The 20,089-nt window shown below is 39.5% G+C and overlaps 2 protein-coding genes across 2 annotated transcripts; one reads left to right on the top strand and one right to left on the bottom strand.

Annotated features, from left to right (window-relative positions):
- Positions 1-81: 81 nt before the first annotated feature.
- Positions 82-17,332, bottom strand: LOC136264514 (DNA polymerase alpha subunit B-like). Its single transcript, XM_066059274.1, has 18 exons — positions 17,193-17,332; positions 17,015-17,139; positions 14,953-15,044; positions 14,836-14,899; positions 14,228-14,433; positions 9,813-10,012; positions 9,503-9,591; positions 6,998-7,159; positions 6,604-6,666; positions 6,219-6,264; positions 5,647-5,762; positions 5,553-5,591; positions 5,326-5,405; positions 4,945-5,038; positions 1,544-1,662; positions 825-884; positions 420-546; positions 82-258 (listed from the first exon to the last, which is right to left on the bottom strand). The coding sequence occupies exons 1-18, from the start codon at positions 17,272-17,274 to the stop codon at positions 118-120; spliced, it is 1,905 nt and encodes a 634-aa protein (XP_065915346.1). The 5' UTR covers positions 17,275-17,332; the 3' UTR covers positions 82-117.
- Positions 17,318-19,381, top strand: LOC136264522 (protein FAM210B, mitochondrial-like). Its single transcript, XM_066059283.1, has 2 exons — positions 17,318-17,779; positions 18,959-19,381. Exons 1-2 carry the CDS (start codon positions 17,376-17,378, stop codon positions 19,161-19,163), a joined length of 609 nt encoding a protein of 202 aa, XP_065915355.1. The 5' UTR covers positions 17,318-17,375; the 3' UTR covers positions 19,164-19,381.
- The last annotated feature ends 708 nt before the right edge of the window (positions 19,382-20,089 follow it).

The raw sequence follows: 20,089 nt of genomic DNA, 5'->3' as shown, positions 1-20,089 counted from the left end.
AATCACTACTCGGTAATCTGGTCTAATAACAATGTAAACACTGCGTCTTTGTGGATATGCTTTATACTAATACTTACACAATTAATTACCATGGAAATTTTACATCATAAAAAATGCTTATATTCTTAACACTTGTACACCAATATGAGTATGTAGATCAGTCAATGTTCCAGCTGATATGTGTAGTTTGGCATAAGTACCGCCAACCTCACCCTTAGTGATATGTCCAGGGTTGACGCACAATGTGTTTTTGACCACCTACAGGTAAACACGACATACAACATCATCATCATGAGCATGTCTTATTGTGCACTCCCTAAAGTAGACATCATTTAAGACATGTTACCATAAAAGACATTAATTCATTATAGGATAATGTTTATACCAAAGATGTGTTTATTACAATTAAAATTACATACTTTGTTAAATGGCCGCAGCTCAGATGGAAGAAGGAGTATATCCGGTCGGACTGGTAGTCTACAGTATTGGAGTGCTCGAGATATATCCATGCCAACGCCTTCATGAGATGGGTATAGTGGATAGAAACTGGATGAAGAATAAATGGACAGACAATTACAACAGTGATGCACTGGAACCTGCTACTGTGGACACTTGAGGACACCTACATAATCCAGACACTTAGTTAAGGTCCCAAAGTATGCCTTAGTAAACTGACCTGGAAAATCAGGACACTGTTGGTTGGTCCCAAGGTGTCCACATTGAATTTGAAAGTTTAGCATATTTTGTTTGTGCTAAATAAAATCTTGCTTCTATTGGCCACAAATTTAACAAACTGTTTTACCGCCATTTCCCCAGGTACACACCTTTGCTGATCGAGTAGATGACTGGCTAGCCTTGCCATTCTGTCACTGCTGGCTTCTTCGCTATAGCAACAAAATAATTAGTTTAGTGACTTAACAATACATTACCCCTAGCCTACTACCACCATATGTTTACCAGCTATACACAAAAAGCCAACCCTGTGGACATCAAAAGATGAAGCAATAATGTCACCAGCAAAAACAACACATGCTGTTTGCAACACTAGTAACTTCTTTGTTGCCCCATTGCCCATCTAGCTGAGTCTCTTTACAATAGCATGTTAGGCAGCCAGAAACCTTTTGGTCCATTTTTGGTGCAAACCACAAAGGGATTTTCTTGTTCAAAGGCAAAAATGCATTGCAGAACCAGACCTGTTGCGGATCACAAAACCTGTCAGTTTGGGTCAAAATCCTCCTTATTAGGCAGGTCACTTTACATACAAATGACACATTCAAGGGGGACTGTTACAATGGCCAGTATAGACAGGTGACCTTATTATACAGGCATAAATTCACAGAATTTTTCTCACAAATTGTTTCAAGAAGTTGATGTTCTATGTACAAAAGCAAACAGACAGTTAGTGATGAATATGAAACTAATAGAAACATTTCACTACACAGCTGTATCATTACTAATGGGAGAATATGCACTAGTCTTGTATTGGGGTACATCCTATTAAATTCCTCCCATACTACAAGGCCACACTCAACAAGACCCTCACCACTGGTATGCCTCTTGTCCAGACAGGTGCTTGATGATGTCTGTTGATGTCATACCCATCACAATACCATTGACCACCAGAACACAAGGATCTGACATGAAACTGATTCCATGAGAAGCCTATAATATGAAAAGACTTCACATAATCTGAGACTTTTGCCTCTATTGTAAGACCACCTCATTATAGTGACCATGTCAAGCGGGTCTCAAACATCGCTACATGAACTCGTTAATAAGACCACCTCATTATAGTGACCAGGTCCCAAACATATCTAAGTAAGGACACCAAGAAGGCCATATTAAGGCTTCACTACCACACATAAATACGTTAGTAGTTTAGCTACATATTTAACAACTTGGCTAACACTTAATGGTAACTCCATCATTGAAAACAACTTAGTTTGACCTGTAAACATCCCTTAGTCTCTGCATTAATTTACTAAAGGAATTATACCATATAAAGTAGGCCACCCAAATTAAAAAAAATAAAATTATGTTCTATTGTGAGCAATATTCTGACTGTCTGCAGAAACCATTTGAGCAGGGCTAAGGTAAGTTAAAGAACTTGTCTATGTGACTACAGCGCTACATGGAGATAGTTGTAATACTCTGTGTGGATGAAACACTGATTTAACTAAAGAGAAAAGTTAAAGAAGAAATAGATCCCAAAGGATCTTCATGGCGCTTCCAATCATTATCCAGAACAAAGTTGGCTGTTTCAAGACTACTTGTGGTACAAGGACTTGGTAAGGTTTGTGCATATTCTTGGCTTGAGCTCAAACTGGGAAGTTCTGTAAAAAGTTTGTCTCATGCTACATTTTGCCAAGACCACTCTTTGACTGCTATATTTTTCATATACAACTTGTGGTAATGTTTTAACAAATACTTGTATCTAACTAACCCTCCAAATGGTGGGTGTGTACCATCAAGGCTACATGAAATGTTACACTACAAATTAGCAAGCTTAACTTGATAAGCCAGTCATCATGTTACACACCTTGATAACAAGATCCCCTGTGTGTGTTTTGGCTGCAATTAATCTACTGGCATTACTCAAGGCTTCTTAACTTTACCAGGAAAGAAAATGAAGTGTGTGTGTATGTGTGTCCTGCGATGTGTGTATGTGTGCCCTGTGATGTGTGTATGTCCTGTGGTGTGTGTCCTACAGTGTGTGTATGTGTGTGTGTGTCCCGCGGTGTGTGTGTGTGTGCCCTGCGGTGTGTGTACGTGTGTGTGTATGTGTTAGCTACATGGTACCTTATTTAGTGAGGCATCATAGCCAACTGGCTAGAGCATCAGCCTGGTACCATATAACATAAGTATTTTGAGGGGAACTTTCTCGCTGATCTTGTGGTTTTGGAGGTTACCAGTGAAAATTTTATCCTTGAAAAGTTTAGGCCTCCATATAGTGTAATACATTTTGGGACTCTGCAAAAAATTTATTTTTGCACACCTCGAAATATTTAGGCAATTGAAAGGTTCCTGGTTCAATGCTGGTTACACCAAATTAGTGTTGTGGTTTCCATAAGCAAGAAACTTTACTCATGTTGCTCCAGTCTATCCAGCTGTTTAAATGGGAACCTGGTGGAAACTGGGAAAGCAGCCCGAGATATGATTAAAAAGCGGAACGGTACATAAAACAATATAGAGGTATTCTGGATTACAGAGGTGTTGGATTAGAGAGGTTATACTGTAAGACTAACTTCTACAATGAGGTGGCCATATTAAAGAGGTTTTCCTGTACTAATTTTCCCAGCTATAGAATATATTCAGTAGTCTGACTAGCCAAGCCATACAACTGGTCACAAACATGTGTACATCACATGAATATTAAGGCAACACTACCTCACACAGGGACAGGATGATGTTTTTGTTTATGGAGGCCGCTCAGCTGCTAAGCTGTCTGGCCACATGCAAAGCGAGTCTACCCTGGGCCTTTTATTTCTGCTACTAAATCTATTACAATGTATTGAAAATATTAAACTAACTTAACAGGGGAGAAACCTCCAAACAGTAGAGCCAGTAGATTATAATGGTGCATGTCACCTCTTCCTTACATAAAACAACTTAGTTGAGATGAAACTTCTGTTGTCAGCCATGCAGCCTAATGATAAAGTAGGGTGGTCAAACTTATCTGTAGAAATGACATAGTCGGTTTCTCCTGCCAAAATACTGCTATAAGATAATGGAGTTGGTTTTAAAGCAGTTGTCATGACCATGTCAACACTGACTGCGGTACAAATATTTATAATGATGTAATGTTCATTAGCAGTGTAGTGTGTGACATCATATTATGTCATAACAATAACACTTTTCCACAAACTATTATATCATCACAAGTTTCCTACAATGATATCCTACCACAGTAGTGACAGCTACCTCATTGTAATACAACGTAAATATTAAATGTCAAGCATGTGCAAGTGAATATTATGTGTCTGAAATGAGCTGCTCAGTCTCTTTAGTCTGGTCGCCTCTGTCAGAACTCAAAATGACTAGCTCCAGCACAACCGGTTATTGATATGGCGCAATAGTTATATCATTGTGTATTTACACAACAAATCATACACAAAGTGATCTGAAAATATATATTAGTAAACGGAGAAAAAGTGCAACACACAACATGCAGAAAGATTGGAGTTTGGTAAAGCCAGTTGTAAAGCGGTGAAAATTGTGGTGATTTCAGTAGAATAAACTGCCGAGTACGTAGTCATGCACACAGAGGTCCCAGGTCTGACATCAATTCCTAAACCTTACTTCAGTATCCATGTAGATATACATATGTGCATAGGTTGCTACTGACTAGCGTACAGCAAAAAGTTTTTCAGGGAACAAATACACTGTTTTGTGCTTGTTACAAACTGTACAGAAATTTCTGTTCTTGAAAATAGCATTTAATACCACCATAGAAGGCGAGGGGGGAATTTTTGCAATTATTCCCTTAAAATTTGATTCACAATTTTTTTACCCTTGAAAATAAGCTGCTATATGGTGTACGGGTAGTATCCAGGATTGGAACCATCTCACACGAGCTCCTTGACTAATTCACAAATGCGTTCCCTAGATAATTGTTACCCCTTGATAAATGAATTTGGCGAACTGTCCTTTTATTTGCCAAACTTTTTTTCTGCCAAAGAATATATCCAGCTGTCGTTATCTATATGCAATGTGCAGTGACACATGACAATTAAAGCATGGTGATTTGCCAAAGTTTTTTTGCCAATCAGATTTCGCCAAAGTTTCTTACTACATGGTAACAGTGATTTGGCACCAATAACAGAGTGATGCTCTAGTCTGTATATCTATAAATTTTGTGAGTACAAGCACTTTCTATAGCCATGGGGTACTATTTACACTAATAGGTCATGTTGTAAACATGTTATGTGTACAACATTACAATACCTTATTATGTTCACTGGTAGTGATAAATGGTGGCTGAGGGTAGACTGGTGTGTGGTGTACGTCTCTTAGTGATGGCAGTACAACAACCTGTGTGCTGAGAGAAGGGATGTACACATCATGACACAAGAGATCACTGATATTAGGGGCAGTCACTATTACACTAGTACACCTGCAATTGGGAATGAGTATTTTGACGAGCAAAATTCTACCTTGATTTCACTAATAAAGGTGCTTGATTGGTTGATCTAATGTAAAAGCTTCAGTTAACTTTCTAAGCTTCTTGCAACGACTTCTTAAAAGCTGTTTGATTCAATTTTGATCGCAGTCACAAGTGTATCAACAAGCACTATAGGGATTCAAACCCTTTGTGCAGTAACTTACTGTTTAGAGTCCACTTGTCTCAGTCGATGTAAGACGGATGACTCAAAGAATTGTTGGTGTGTTTGAGTGAGTGTTCCATCCTGAAAACAATACACACTGACATACAGAAGCTTTGGGAAAGTTTGTGTGTGGCTTTAAAGGTCAGTAAACGTTTATGTGCAGTACAGTCTGTTTACCATTTACGGAGATTACACAATCAAGGTCACAATTTTGACCTTTCCAATTACCTTGATTATCTTATGATCAGCATCAACAAAAGGTCCACACTGTAGAGGTCACACAAACACGGTTAAGCAAGTCTAGCAGGTAATGTGATCTTACTAGCACTAAGATGTCAGGTGTTTCAGTGCTGACAACTCTCAAGAGGTCACTTAGTGGGTCCATGTCTAAACTGTCAGAGGTCGTGAAGGGACCAGCTGCTACCACCATGGTGAAGGCTAGCAGAAGTTAGAATTAGCACAGAAACAAATGTGAAGTACAAGTGTATACGATGCCATTTTGATATCAAAGTAAACCTCATTCAGCATCTCATTAATAAGACCATGTACCTCACTCAATATACTGACCACATAGTTTTGGTCCAATGGTTTATGTACCAATAGATTTACAGTAAACCAGTGCATGTACATGAAAGCGTATGTATTTCTCCAAATATGGTTTCCTCCAAATGTAGGAAAACAGAAGACTTTTCTTATGCTAGCCGTCTAGTTAAACAAACAGGTGGGAGGGAACCCTTACTACAAAACTTAAATGTCATCAACTCAAAGTTGCTGATAAAGTGCTAATCCACATTAAACACTAATCATTAATTAACACTGCAGTGTTAATAATGTGTGTGATTAACACATGTGATGTAATGGGATGATGTCATTCTATTATTAGTAACAACCCACCTGGTGTGCTACTGAACTCCCTATAAGGTCGTTCCAAGTTGACAGCCTGAATATAACAAAAATGGCAGCATTACAGGGAGCCTCAGCTCAATACAAGAATTTTAAGTATATTTTCAAACTAGGCGTGTGTCTGGTTTCCTGTAATCATTCATTTCTCTGAAGTGTGTATGAAATGACACACTCATGTGGAACCTATCTGTGATGGATATTTCAGGACTACGAATTATTAATGCTTTGTTGGTAAAATGAAGAGGCTAGATTTTAAAAGAGAATATTAGTCTGGAGGTCTTTCAGAGGTAAAAATGTATGAAACCAGACAAAAAATCTTTGTCTAGTGTGTCTTAAATTGGGGTGTTTGTTAGGAGTAACAAGAAGCCACTCTTACCCCATATATCTTGGTGGCCATCAGAGTGAGGTCAGAGCAGTTGTTCCCCTCCACTACAATGATCTGTGGGAGACATGGAGGATATACACAACACATTGTGGGAGTGTGTAGTCAGTACAACTGTAGGATGTGGTCAACTCTGAACACTACAACAATTGGAGGAATAGACATTATTACTCTACAGTGCATTATAAATTTCTTGTAACGATTATCTTTGTTACATCTGTACGTAACACTGTTACACCCAACCCTTTATATGTGCAAGCTGAGAACTATTTTTAGAAACAGTGGGCTAAGTAATGCTGATATTACACTGCTCCAGATATATAAAAAAACATTTATTTTTAGCTCTGTGCACATACGTACAGACAAGCTGACAAACAGAAGTATGTACCTGTCCTGGGAACAGGGAATAATTCTTCACTTGTGAGAGGTTTAATCTAACCAGTCGGCCTTGTGATGTCCTGCGGGTCCCCTCCAGCAGGACGGACGAGGCATTCATGTGACCCCCATTAACACAGTCTGACACAACACGACCAGCATATATTGTTGGCTCCTACACACAGACAGATGGACAGGTGAAGATGTTATAAAATAAGCTGTCACTACTTGGCCAGGAAGCTAACCAATGTTTACAGATTATAAACAAAACATTTTTATTGAGTTATGTTAATTAGGTTATTGTCAACCTGCTATCTTTTGTCTTTCTTTTAATTATGTTAGGAATTGTTTTGGTACACATTGAAACGTGTTGATCACATGGACATCACATGGACACCCAATAGTGTCCTGATTACCAAGGTGTCCAAGGGATACTTTGGGACCTTAACTAAGTGTCTGGATTATGTAGGTGTCCTCAAGTGTTCTCATTAAAGGTTCTAGTGTACACCTGTGCTGGATACACTATCATAGCCTATCACACTCATATTACACACGCCAACACTCGATGGTGATCTGTAAACAAATAACACATATAAACTATCCATACAGGGTAAGCTACACTCCTGCAATATCATGTTTTTGATACACCTGGCACATACAGATGGCTCCAGAGGCAAACTGACAACATCAACCTGTATGGAAAAGGCTTTTGTGGTACCATTTAAGACAGATGTCAGTGGAGAATTTAATTTTATTCTTCATATGGAGGTGTCCTTACTTCATGGGATACAAAATAGGACCTCTTAGAGTGCCTGCACCCCATTGGACACCCTTATTAAAGGCTTTTGTCTTACATATGTAGGTCCCAAATGGCTATAGTGCTAGTAGTTCATGAGTCTCATAGACACCGGATTACTATGCAGAGGACAAAACCTCCCATGGTGTTCACTTTAGAGGTTTCCACTGCATTTGGATTGGGACTTACTGTACGGAGAGATGCTTAATATAGACAACTTTAATTTTGTCAACTTGTGTTTTTAATGTTTCCTATTTCTTTTTCTATAGTGTGTAAGGAAAGATTAGATAATTCTTCAGTGGATCTACTCAACCATCAGGTGGTATCTAACTCAGAAGGATATATTAACATCAATTCTTACACCTACACACACTTGTTGGCCATCTGTAAGCAAATAAACAAGTCCTGGTTATACTAAGGGTCATAATATTTAGTGAGAACATTAATTGATACTACACACTGTGTGTAATGTGAGCTCTGGAGGACAATGGGAGACTGCTACAATATAAGAGTGTCTATGGGATAGCATATATTAGTGCAGTGGTCTTATTAATAAGGTCATGAAGTACACCTTAGCTATGTTTGGGATCTACTTGACATGGTCACTATAATGAGGTGCACGTGGTCTTATTAATGAGGTCATGAAGTAAGTCATAGGTATGTTTGAGACCTAGTAAGGTGTACAGAGGCGGCTGCTAAGTGAGGTTGCATTTCACTGTAATACTATTAAACGTACAGGACAAACCTACTATAACTCAGTGTTAAGATTGTACTGACATTTGACACGCTAGACTAGCTTGTTGGGACCATCAACATTGTCCTTAAGATAACAGCTGAGTCTTTAATGATTGTTGAACCATGACATCACACAGTTCTGCTATAGATGTTTACATAATACACTTAGTGCAGATCGAGTGGTGTATGTGAAAGACTACATGGCCACAACATGCTTCATTGAGTATGTTGCAAGTAGGTACCAAGTTCTGAGCTGTTCTTATATAACGTAAATGTAGCCTTTTATAATGCACTATGATGCCTAGTTCTCTAAGTCAGTGACACTGTATGTAGTTTGCCAGCCGCTAAGGAAACACACCTAATATGGAAAAACATGACAAGAGGAAAGTGCCTTTGGTAGAGCACAGGGTTACTGCCTGGTAACATAGGTAGTTCGTCTGGGACATCTCCTTAAGCTACAATTACAAGAAAATTAACAAAATAATTATAAAGAGTTTAGCTTTCCAATCTTTGATGTATATTATGAAACATGACAATTCAGCTTAACAAAGAGATTTGGTCACTTAGAAGATATAGAAGGATCACGATGTTAAGAATCATGTTGTGACTCAAAACAGCAAAATTTAATTGCAAATCAGACGTATTAGATCTTATTGACTACAGCTTACAGTGGTCGATGGCAAGGAGGTCACCATGAAGAAACTTGGTGGAGTCAGGATTGTAACACCAGAAGCTTTAGACATTTCAAAAAATATAATGACTGCTCTACTCACACAGCTCTAGTTATTAGAGTATCTTGATCTTGCTTACAAACAGAAGAGCCAGAGCTCTTTGGTACTAGACCCACTCCCATGATAGAGCCAGATCTGTTGGGACCAAACTCTTTGCTGGTTTATAGTTTTTAAAATGTTTTATAGTATATATACACACTTCACACTCATACAGAAAGATAAAACACACACATAGTTGCCATCCACCCACACTCACCAATGATACGGTTGCTAGACTGGATGGGTCGGATAGTCCATGTGCCTTACAAATCAACGACACCATCTGCTCCACATAATCGTTGAGTTCTACAATACACCACAATTGAATGTTACAGTATATTACTGAATATAAAATAATTGTTTCTGCTAGGTCAGAAGTAGTGGTAGGTGGTCAAACAATTTTGTAAAGATTTGATGATAAAATGATTGTGACAATTTACAAGGGAAGCTTTTCACAAAGCATATCAAATACACACAAACAGTTATGTGTGTATGTGTGTATGTGTGTATGGTAGTTAATGTGGTACCTGTTGATTTTGCTGAGTTGGTCTGGTACATAAAGTTGTATGGCTTTACCAGAGTATTGTCCTCATCGTAGTGAACTATCCTTGGTGGCCTACTCTTGCTGTTGCCACGCCAACTGGATGGCAGACTGGCCTTGTTCAAACAGCATACCTCATCACCAGAATTGGTACGTTGAACATAACGAACAGCAGGAGTAGAAACACTAGTAATAATCAGACAAGAATATGTGAAAATTATATTCTAAACTTTAAAGATGTAATAATATCAAGATAATATATAGGTCTTGCTTTGTATTCTAATATTTTTGTTGTATTCTTGGCCATCTTGAGTGGCCACATAATTAATTGTATTCGTGGTTGTGCTGTATTCTGTTCGCTATTCTTGGTGTAGGGCTGAAACCCAATTTGAATAACATGACTACAGAAGGTCTTGTTCTACCTGAATAATCGCAGAACGAAGCCACCAAATTATGGTTTAAGTGGTATGACAGTTGCAAATGGCTAGCAAAAGAAGCTCTTATGGCTGCCAACGTTCTTAAGGGGCAAAGCCTGGGTGATATTTGACTCATTAAGAGAAGAGGAGACAGATGCATATTAGCCACCATAGAATGTGGTCAGATACAGAATAAAGATAAAACTGTTGCTTGTGAGCGTCAGATAATTTCATGAAGGAAAAAGTTGAACTTGCTCATGACCTAGTAAAGTTTCTATATAGACCTGGCTATTCCAGGCTTATCTGCTGCAGTATTATATCACCATATTAACTTATTATTACCAGAGCAGGTATCACTTCAGTTAAAATTTAAAACTACAGCCAAAAGTCAACTACATTTAAACTATTGCTAAAGCCAGAGAGTTGTGACTGATCTACAATAGGGTAGAGGCATCCCAGAACCTCAACCAATTCCAGACCAACTGGTGATGGACACCTGCAGAAGTTGGAAGGGTAATACAGAGAGCTGAGCTCACAGCTCTCTGAACTCAATCCATCTGATCAGGCCACATTTAGCAGAACCCACTTGCCTCAAATTGAATATTTAATTGTGGAGACCGAAGACACTTTGCTAAAGATTGCTGGAACAAGGGAAACATGAGAGGGATGCTTAGAACTGTCAAGCAGGAAGTGTCCCTGTCTTTAGAAGATGCTCACACAACAGAACACTTACCAACACTTGCACACACCAAAAGTAGTGGATCAACCAACAGTTGTTGGACTATGGATGGAACTTTCTCCTCTACTATCTGTGGTAGAGACAATACCAGTCACAGACCATGGTGTCCAGCTAATGGAAGGCATATCCTTCCCTCCGTGATATTCAGTCAGCCTCGGAAACCTGCAAGCCGAGAACTCCTTGATGCCTCAGTCATCTTAGGACCCCCATCCTACCCCATTTCCCTATGTTGAGAAAGTACACTGCAGGAAATGACACAGGAGGGCATCCGGGAGGGGCTGAGGAGAGCAGAAGTAGTCCCTGGTGTGCACCAACAGTATATGTCTCCAAGAGTAGTCCAAATGAATCATGTCACAAAAATGATTCCTATCCAGTTCCCCGAGCTGATAAGGCCCAGCTCAAACTTACAGGCACATGTATTTTCTTCAAACTTGACTTGCGCAGTGTTTACTGATAGTTCCACATGCAGTCATTCAATGAGAAAACAGGAACCCTCTGGGAATTCACAGCGATGTTATATGGCCCACCCAAACCTGTCAGTGGAATACAGTGTAACAGAACTGGAAGTGTTATGTAGATAATTACGTGGATCATTGCATAGCAAGAGAACACAAACTGTTGCCAATTGTGTAATTGGTCACCCCTGAAGTCTGCCAAGGAACTGAGATCATTTTGGGACTAGCTAACTTTTATGATTGTTTTAGTCAACAAAGTTGTAGACATTGCAGGCCCCCCTCATCCGCCTTACCAGCAATAAAGTAGCTTTTTCCCAGACACCTGAGCACCAGCAAGCTTTTAACACTTTGTGCAAGGCTTTAGTCTCCATCTTGACAAAAAAAACTGACCAGTTCATCCACAGTTGAACAGAAGTATGCTAATAGTAGAAAGAATATCTAGCAATAGTTTGGGCTGTTCGTAAACTCCATCGTTATCTCTTGGGAATGTCATGCCCCTCTTGTGGTCAGAATCTGTTAAGGCAAGTCATGCCAGCTCTCAGTGACTGAAAAAATGTTCAGTGGAACTGCAGGCATTAACTTCACAATGTGACACTGTCTAGTACTCAGGCTTCCAGGCTCACTGTGGCCTCTATAGAGTCCTTCCCCTTTCACTGCACAACAACTTAGCTAAGCACACAGAGAGGATCCAGTATCATCAACAGACTGGAGACCAACGCTGATACTACCAATTCAGTGGAACAAATTTCCCTTACATTACTGATAGTTCCAGTTATCTCTACAGGAAGCAGTGTCATGTCATAAAGTGAAGTCTCCCACAGTGATAAAACAGAAGTTACTCATAGTCACCCACAGTATCTGAAGTTGTTCATGACAAGGCGGGACACACCAAGGTGCAGACTGCAAACTATCATAGATTTTACAAATTGCTTACTGGGTGAGTATGAGCAAAGATGTGTCATGGTACTGCTCTGCCTGCTCCACACCAGCTGCTGGGCAGCCTACACCCCTTTGACCAGTGATTGCTTATAAAACCTGGGAATTAGTTGCAGTGGACACCCATATATCCCGGTAGAGCAAGTCAATTTCTCAACGTGTCCATTTGCAAAAGCCATGCATGATCTAAAAGCTAATAGGCTTGTCAAAGTCTTACGTGATGAAGCATTCACGCTGGTTGGGTTCCCAGCACATTCAGATCATAATACCCTGTTTCACTGCCCATACAAAAGTCTCAATAGTAGCAGTGAAATTTATCCCGTATTTCACTGGTAGCAGTGAAAAAGTTGTAATTGCAATTTCATTGGCTAGAATTTATGTTAACAATGTAGCGCCAATTAGTGTTTTAGTACATAGTGACAAATTGCGTATATAGCAACGCTAATGCATGCAGCGAGTATGGTATTAACTGGAAATAGCATGGGTAGCAGTGAAATTTGGGATAAATACCACTTGTGTTGTATTGGAAATGGCAAATTTCACTCGGCTTCGCCTCGTGAAATTTATCTCCATTTCCAATACAACACTCGTGGTATTTATCCCAAATTTCACTGCTACCCATGCTATTACTAGTACCAATCAAAACTTAGAAGACCACATACTTGCTAACCTCTGTAAAGCATTATTCCATGTAACAAAATCGCATATCACACCTTACTGTTCCATAGAACACGGCCTGGTAAAAGTGCATGAATCAATCACTGTTAAGCCTCCTCCTGTGTACCTTTTCAGTTGAAAAGGAGGTGGATTGGCCTCCACTACACCTATAACACCACCCCGGCCTTGTTGACTGACCTTTCACCGTTTTGAGATTGTCTTTGGATCCAACCCTCCTCCGTCTCTCCACATCCCTGGTTTTCACAGTTATTCTAGATACAGGTGACTACGTTTCTTGAAACTAACAGAATTAATATGCTAACTAGGTTGAATCTGCAAACAGACAAGAACACTTCTACCACAGCTCTAAATTTCATCAGTTCAAGTAGAGACAAAGAGTACTATTAATTAAAATTGTACCCCATGCTGAATGGGCTATATAGCAATAAGACAACACAACTTTACAAATCATGAAAGGTGGCAGAGAGCAGACTGTTCATGCTAGACCCCTACTAGAGAGGAAGTGGACGATGAGTTCAAATTGGAGTCCTTCACTGTTTCACAATACTCTCAGGACTGTCAGGTGGACCTATGGAATCACTTGGAGCATCAGGGGACACTGAACCACACGGGAATCCAACTGGCAGTCTGGGCCAGCAATTGCCCACAACTCAAGGTGGTAGTGTAGTCCAACCTGTGGACTACTATCATTTGTAAACTAGGGGGGAGCTATATAATACGTCTTGCTTCGTTAATTGTCAAAGTTCCACCTCTTGAGTGGTCATGTGATTGAACTCATTGTTGTGCTACATCATCATCATCTGTTCACTATACTTGGCTGATTGACTTGTCAGGTACGGTACTGTCCAAGTGCAACGTCACACTCGCTTGCATGCACAATTTTGCTTGAGATTTAAAAAAAATGCTAATTAAGGGGCATGGCAACTGTTTCACTCATGAGACAGCGTGGCAGCTGTATTGCGAGCAAAACAGTTGCCACGCCCCTTAATTAACGATTTTTAAAATCTCGAGCAAAATTGGGCATGTGATTTTGCACTTGGGCAGTACCTTAGGTTTTATCTGAATGGTAGTTGGGACCAACCAATAATAAGGTACCCTGACGTTCCAGGTTACTAATAATTAAGGGATACTTTGTATGGATTATGCAAGCATCTACATGTTACACACTGCAACTTACGAGGGAGAAGAAAACGATCCATTAAATGGTATAGAATTGACAGAGGGGGTAAACTTTGATTTAGGGGTAGTCATGAAACTGCCACTGTTCAGCTGCTGTGAAGACATAGGACTCTTGATCGTGGATGACTTGTAACCATTAGTATGTGATGGCCTCTTGGTAGTCGGCATAGATGATGTAAGGTGATCATTATTCCTTTTAATGCTCTACAACAAAACCACCATCACTTAACACAAGTGACTGCATTATTAGAGTGTATATAGATTTAGTTTGCAAAAAAAAAAAAAAAAAATCCCAAATTTACTGAGGAAAGCAAATTTGACACTTCATTATTCAAGGATTTGTATTTGGGGGCTGCACCACTAAAGTTTAAATGCAGGCCTACATCTAGGAAATGACTTGAGGGGGCAATATGGTATAAAGATCTGTGTGCTTACACTTACGCACATGGCATCTAGGGGCATGCCCACAAGATTTTTTACATTTAAGATGCTTCTGGTGTATCCTCGGGTACCTGAGATCCAGAAATTTTTGTATTTTAGACTCTTGTAGATTGCTTCAGGTGCATTCTCAGGTATCCGTGTCTCAAATTTCAAAGGATTGCTTACCAGCTGTTGTTTATCCTCAGGGGTACCGTATGTGTTAATCAGTCCTTCATTGTCTACTCCAAACCTGTCACCATACACCAGTAACTATGGCAGCACCAATCATGGCTCACTACTCACAAGTCACTGAGGGTGCTCTCATCATAGCGTCGAGATATCTGAGTGTCCTGAGTGAAATCTATCTTCTTCTTTGGTCGTCGAGCTCCAGTCAACTAGTAACAGTTAATATAGGACATGTAAACTTAATCGTTAACTTCTCACCCACAAAACAGCAATATGGGTGGGAAATCTATGTTAACTAGATCTACTATATAAAGATGAAAAGCTGTCTGTCTGTCCGTGATCCAGCTAACTCCTGAACCTTGGCACCGATTTATCCCTGATTTGCTGCATATTAATCACCATTAAGCTGGCACCAAGGAGTTTATTAATAGGAATTTCTAGCATGTCCCGTTCACTGTACAGAGCCGAATAACATCACCGCAATTTCGTAAACAGGTATTTTGAGTACATCTACTTCCCACTACATGGATTGGTGATTGCAGCCCTAAGCCGTTGATCTACGTTACAAAACACACCATTTAGTGGTAGTTACATGGCGAATTATACCGCTATGGTGTCACTATGGACTAAAAGTCTTGAACATTTTCTGACACGTGCCACACCCACATTTCGTCGGTAATCAACTTCAAACTCTACAAGCCTACTCTTTACTCCAAATTGTTTATCCATTGGTGGAATTCTTGCCTACAACTAATGAACTAACCTTACAATTCAGCAAGCAAGTAAACACACAGGAAAGTCGACATATAATATAACGTGAATTATGGAAACACGCTTACCTTGAAATTCTGTTGCTGTGTCAATAGTAATGACGTCAGACGTGTGGATATTCTAAACACTGCGGAATGAAGGAAAGCGATTTTTTGTACTTCTGGAATGGTAAATAGGTGGATCACAGCAAAGTAGAAGAGTAACAATGAGGCATCTCTCTGGAGTGACGTCCATTTTACATATAAATCCATGCCAAGCAACACAAACTGGCGACTGAAGAGGAGTGATATTTTTGGCCTCCTGGAATATGAACTCTGGGGAAGAGTACGAACAACGCAAGCCTGAACCGAATGGAATAGGAAGCTTTATGTGAGCCAAAGAGAAACGAGAGTGATCGAGGCTACGAGTGATGGAGCCATCGTAACTTCCACGCATAGATTATGGTAGGAAATATATAATCTATGTTTACGGCGCAGCAGATGGATAATAGTGATAAACTACGGGTATTTGCTGGTCCGCCTATAGTCTAGCTTTAATGTACTGAATCACAACACCAGCTGGCAACTTTTATTCAACTTCACTGTGTATTCAACTGATCAATCATGGACGCACACACATATGTACACTTGCTGTGTGTTTTATTTTTACAACATGTGTGTGTGTGTGTGTGTGTGTGTGTGCGTGTGTGTGAATGTCAGAAAGATTATATATCAACTTGAATGCCTGCTGCATCAATAATATTATCAGTGTTACAGTAGGTGAGCTAAATAGATCACAGGCATGTACACTAGAGTGTACTTTGCTTCTGCAGCAATACATGTATGGTTAAGTACAAACAAGATGATATTCGAAGGGCACGCGAAATATTATATCAATCATTTAGCTCCACCTGCACAAAGGGCAGGTACTGCAGTTAGTAGTTAATGAATTAGATAGCTCAAATGCCTCACAAAGTAACTTTTTTTTTCCTGCTAAAGCTAGTTACTAACTTACAAGTTATCTAAAGTTATCAATGGTAGGACAACAATGATGTCAACACTGAAAGAAAACGAATAATTGAGCTCATGTGGCACCTTGCAGTGACAAGTCTTAATGTCCCACCTACCCCAGTGAGTGGGGATTTGCTACCTGAATATGTCCCCAGGAGTTTTTCCATAAAAATAAAATTATTGAAGCTGCTATGGAATTTGTCATCATAACTTTTTGCATCAATTACATGTTTGTTGTGTGATAAATTAGCCAAACTTTAAGGGTCCTCTCCATGCAAGTCATATTCAGTCCTGCAGTACAACTCATGCAAAGCCCAGGCGTAACATTACTAGGGAACAAGTTACAAGACACTTAAATATATTAGGGGCGCTTGTTTGCATGATTAATTTGCAATGAGTGAGCTAAGTTACTAAGGTACCTTCGAGTCCCACTTGTCTATATTTTCAGAAGACAAGGCCAGGAAGTCATTTTCGGTCGAGAATGCTATCCACTCACAGGCTACCTCTCCAGAGTCCACACCACATCTAAGCGCCACCTCGTACACTACGAGAACATCGTGTAGGGACAATGACGTGAAGTGACGGTCAACTACTAACTTTTATCAATCAGTCCATCATTGTCAACCTTGATGTCGAACTCCTGCAAGTCCTCCTTTATTGACTGGATGACATTTGCCATTTTATAACCGCGCGCTTTTACATCTCCCGGTAAACTCACGTGACAATATCAACAGTGAGCTCTATATAGAAAAGAGTAACGTGCGCGTGACTACGACGAGCATGTTGAGATTAGTGTGCGTTAATGCTAAAGTTATTCCTACTACGATCAGTTCTCGTGGATTGTACTATAGCAGTGTGTTGAGTAATGGGACATTAAATCATTGTGTGACCACCACCAGTCGAGTTTCTCCTTCAATTCGCTGCGTGGTTGGACATCAAACGTTGTCACGATCTTTGAAGATTGCTACACCTACTATCCAACAGTTAACATATGCTAACTCCCCCGGAATAAGGTCGATGAACACTCAACAGGAAGGCGAGAAAAAGCAGCAAAGCTTTTGGCAGTCCATTACCCAGATAGAACGAGTTAAACAAGTACTGAGAGATTATGGAGTGGTGGCAGTGTTGTTCCACACCTCAATGTCCTTGTGTGTACTAGGAGGGATGTATACTCTAGTTGACCAGTGAGTTATTAGTATATATTTCTACTGCAAGCTGAACCAGGTCACATGCACTAAAACCATATTACACAACCAGTGTGCTAATTGAATATCCCTGATTATGTAAAAGATAGATTGTATTACTAAGACCACTTGGAACAACATATGTGGTGCATATACAGAAAATACAGCATGAGGGAGTGTGTCAAGAGGCTAATACAGAGCCAAGTGCTGTACTGTTAGTCTTAAGACACCCTTCAAGTGCTATGTATGTGACTGAATTTTGGAAAACCATCGATATACGCACAATAGTACTTTTGTAATAAAGCGCATTTAAAAACTACGGGTAAAAAATGCAAGCTCCAGAAAAAAAAGATTATGCAAGTTTTTATCGCCTCACTGGTGGGCGAATTAAGCCTCCAATGGATAAATCTTGGGTATCATCATGTTCGCCTGTTCATAGGGAGTACAAAAATCTTTGTTTCATTTCCATACACGAAAGGATTTCAAAGTTACAGACGTTTGTTTACATTGCGGTGACGAAATAATTTATTGACGATCGTTTTCAGTGAATTTGCCTTCCTTCTCGAACACAGAAGCATGTCTGGAGAAAAAACTATACTTTGGTGGATATAGAAATTCATGGCGAACACAATGAGCAAAGATTCATGTCGTTATATTAGTAAGTTATGATGGTTTATGTAAGCGCCTGTGTAGATTCTTTTCTCGATAGCTTCTGTATGTATCAATTTATTTGCTCATCCGGCTGTCTAATGCTGTATTTCCAACGCTGCTTAACTTAGGAAGCTGAAACTTAGCTAGTCCATTCCTCTGTCCCTGTAGAAAACATAGAACAAATAAAATCCATTTTGAAAATTGTGTACGGATATTGACAGTTTTCTAAAATTAGGTCACATATTTTAATGGAAATTGGCCTTCACAAAAATTACTGTAGAACCTCTCTAATGGACACATTTGGAACCACCCAGAATTTTATACTTATGTTTGCTGGTTTTCCACTTTGTGAGGTGGTAAGAATGTATGGAGCCAGACCTGTTGGTTCCCCTTACTTTTACGAATTTTTTTCTATTGTGTTCTTCATTTGAAGAGCTTGTTGAGAGGTTCCACTGTGCATCATGTGTAGTTAGGTTTGTTGTCAAAATACTTAGTTGTGTTACCTGCTGTGTGTGCCTTTCTCTACAGTGGTGTTGATGTTGGTAAATTCTTGGCATACTTTGGTTTCCACAATACTGCTACCAAAGGCCTGTCCACATTTGCAGCTGCCTATATATTGTACAAGTTCACGCTACCGATTAGAGCAATGATCACAATCTCGTGTGTCCCTCTGATTGTCAGAACACTGAGAGCTCGTGGCTGGATTGCACAGAAGATCATCAAAGAATCATAAGTACACCTGTACTGTACACTTGTTTTTTGCCATCTACTTTACTAGTATTCTATGTCCATGTGTGTGTGTATAATAGCAGAGTTCAGAATCAGTTAGTGTAGGCAGTGTTAACAAAATGAAAGAAAATAGAACGTTCATCACCTACATAGTCAAGTTGGTAATACGTAACTTGTGTATGTCCATTTGTGAAAATTAATTGAAAACTAAACTGTAACATATTTCCAGATCTACAACTTACGAGAGATTTCCCTCCAATAAATATGTGTACAGTGGAACCTCTCTTAAAAGCTCTCCAAAATAAGGACACTACCTTCATAATAACCAAAATTTTTGGTCCCAACAGGTCTGGTTAATACATTTTTTTTATCTTGAAGAGGAAAACTTCTATATGACAGCAAATTTAAGCCTACAATTCTGGATCCCAAAGTGTCCGTTATAGAGAGGTTCCACTGTATCTGGTACAATGTTTCGTTTCAAAGTCTTTGCATTAATAACTGCCAAATTCCCTGGAAAGGTTTGGTGACTGTTTTCCTTTCATCATTGGTCAGGAAAGTGAAAAGGCTGTTGAGATGATCTTTGTTATGGTGTGCAGTGGAATCAGCCATTTTCTGATCTATTTCAGCATTGGTCAAAATACATTATATTTTGTTCAAATATAAGGAAAGGATAACAACCTGCAAAAACAAATAAGACACATTAGGTGTGCTCTGTACAGTTCATGTATGGCTCCCATGAAATTACCATAACTCACAAATGGCTTGGGCAAATATACTGTACTTTGTTACTGGATGTAAGCTAACACTAGAACACACTTTAGTCCAAACCCAACTGCTAATTTCCTGTAGAATGCGAGTTATAATTTTCCCCTTTAAGCTAGAACTAGTCTTACAGTTTACACACTAGAGCCTGGTAGTTAGGGTGCTAAG

This window comes from Dysidea avara, chromosome 8 (assembly GCF_963678975.1).
Source record: "Dysidea avara chromosome 8, odDysAvar1.4, whole genome shotgun sequence".
Taxonomy (NCBI): domain Eukaryota; kingdom Metazoa; phylum Porifera; class Demospongiae; order Dictyoceratida; family Dysideidae; genus Dysidea; species Dysidea avara.
The sequence above is the reverse complement of the archived record's forward strand: the minus strand, read 5'-3'. Positions and strand labels throughout refer to the sequence as shown.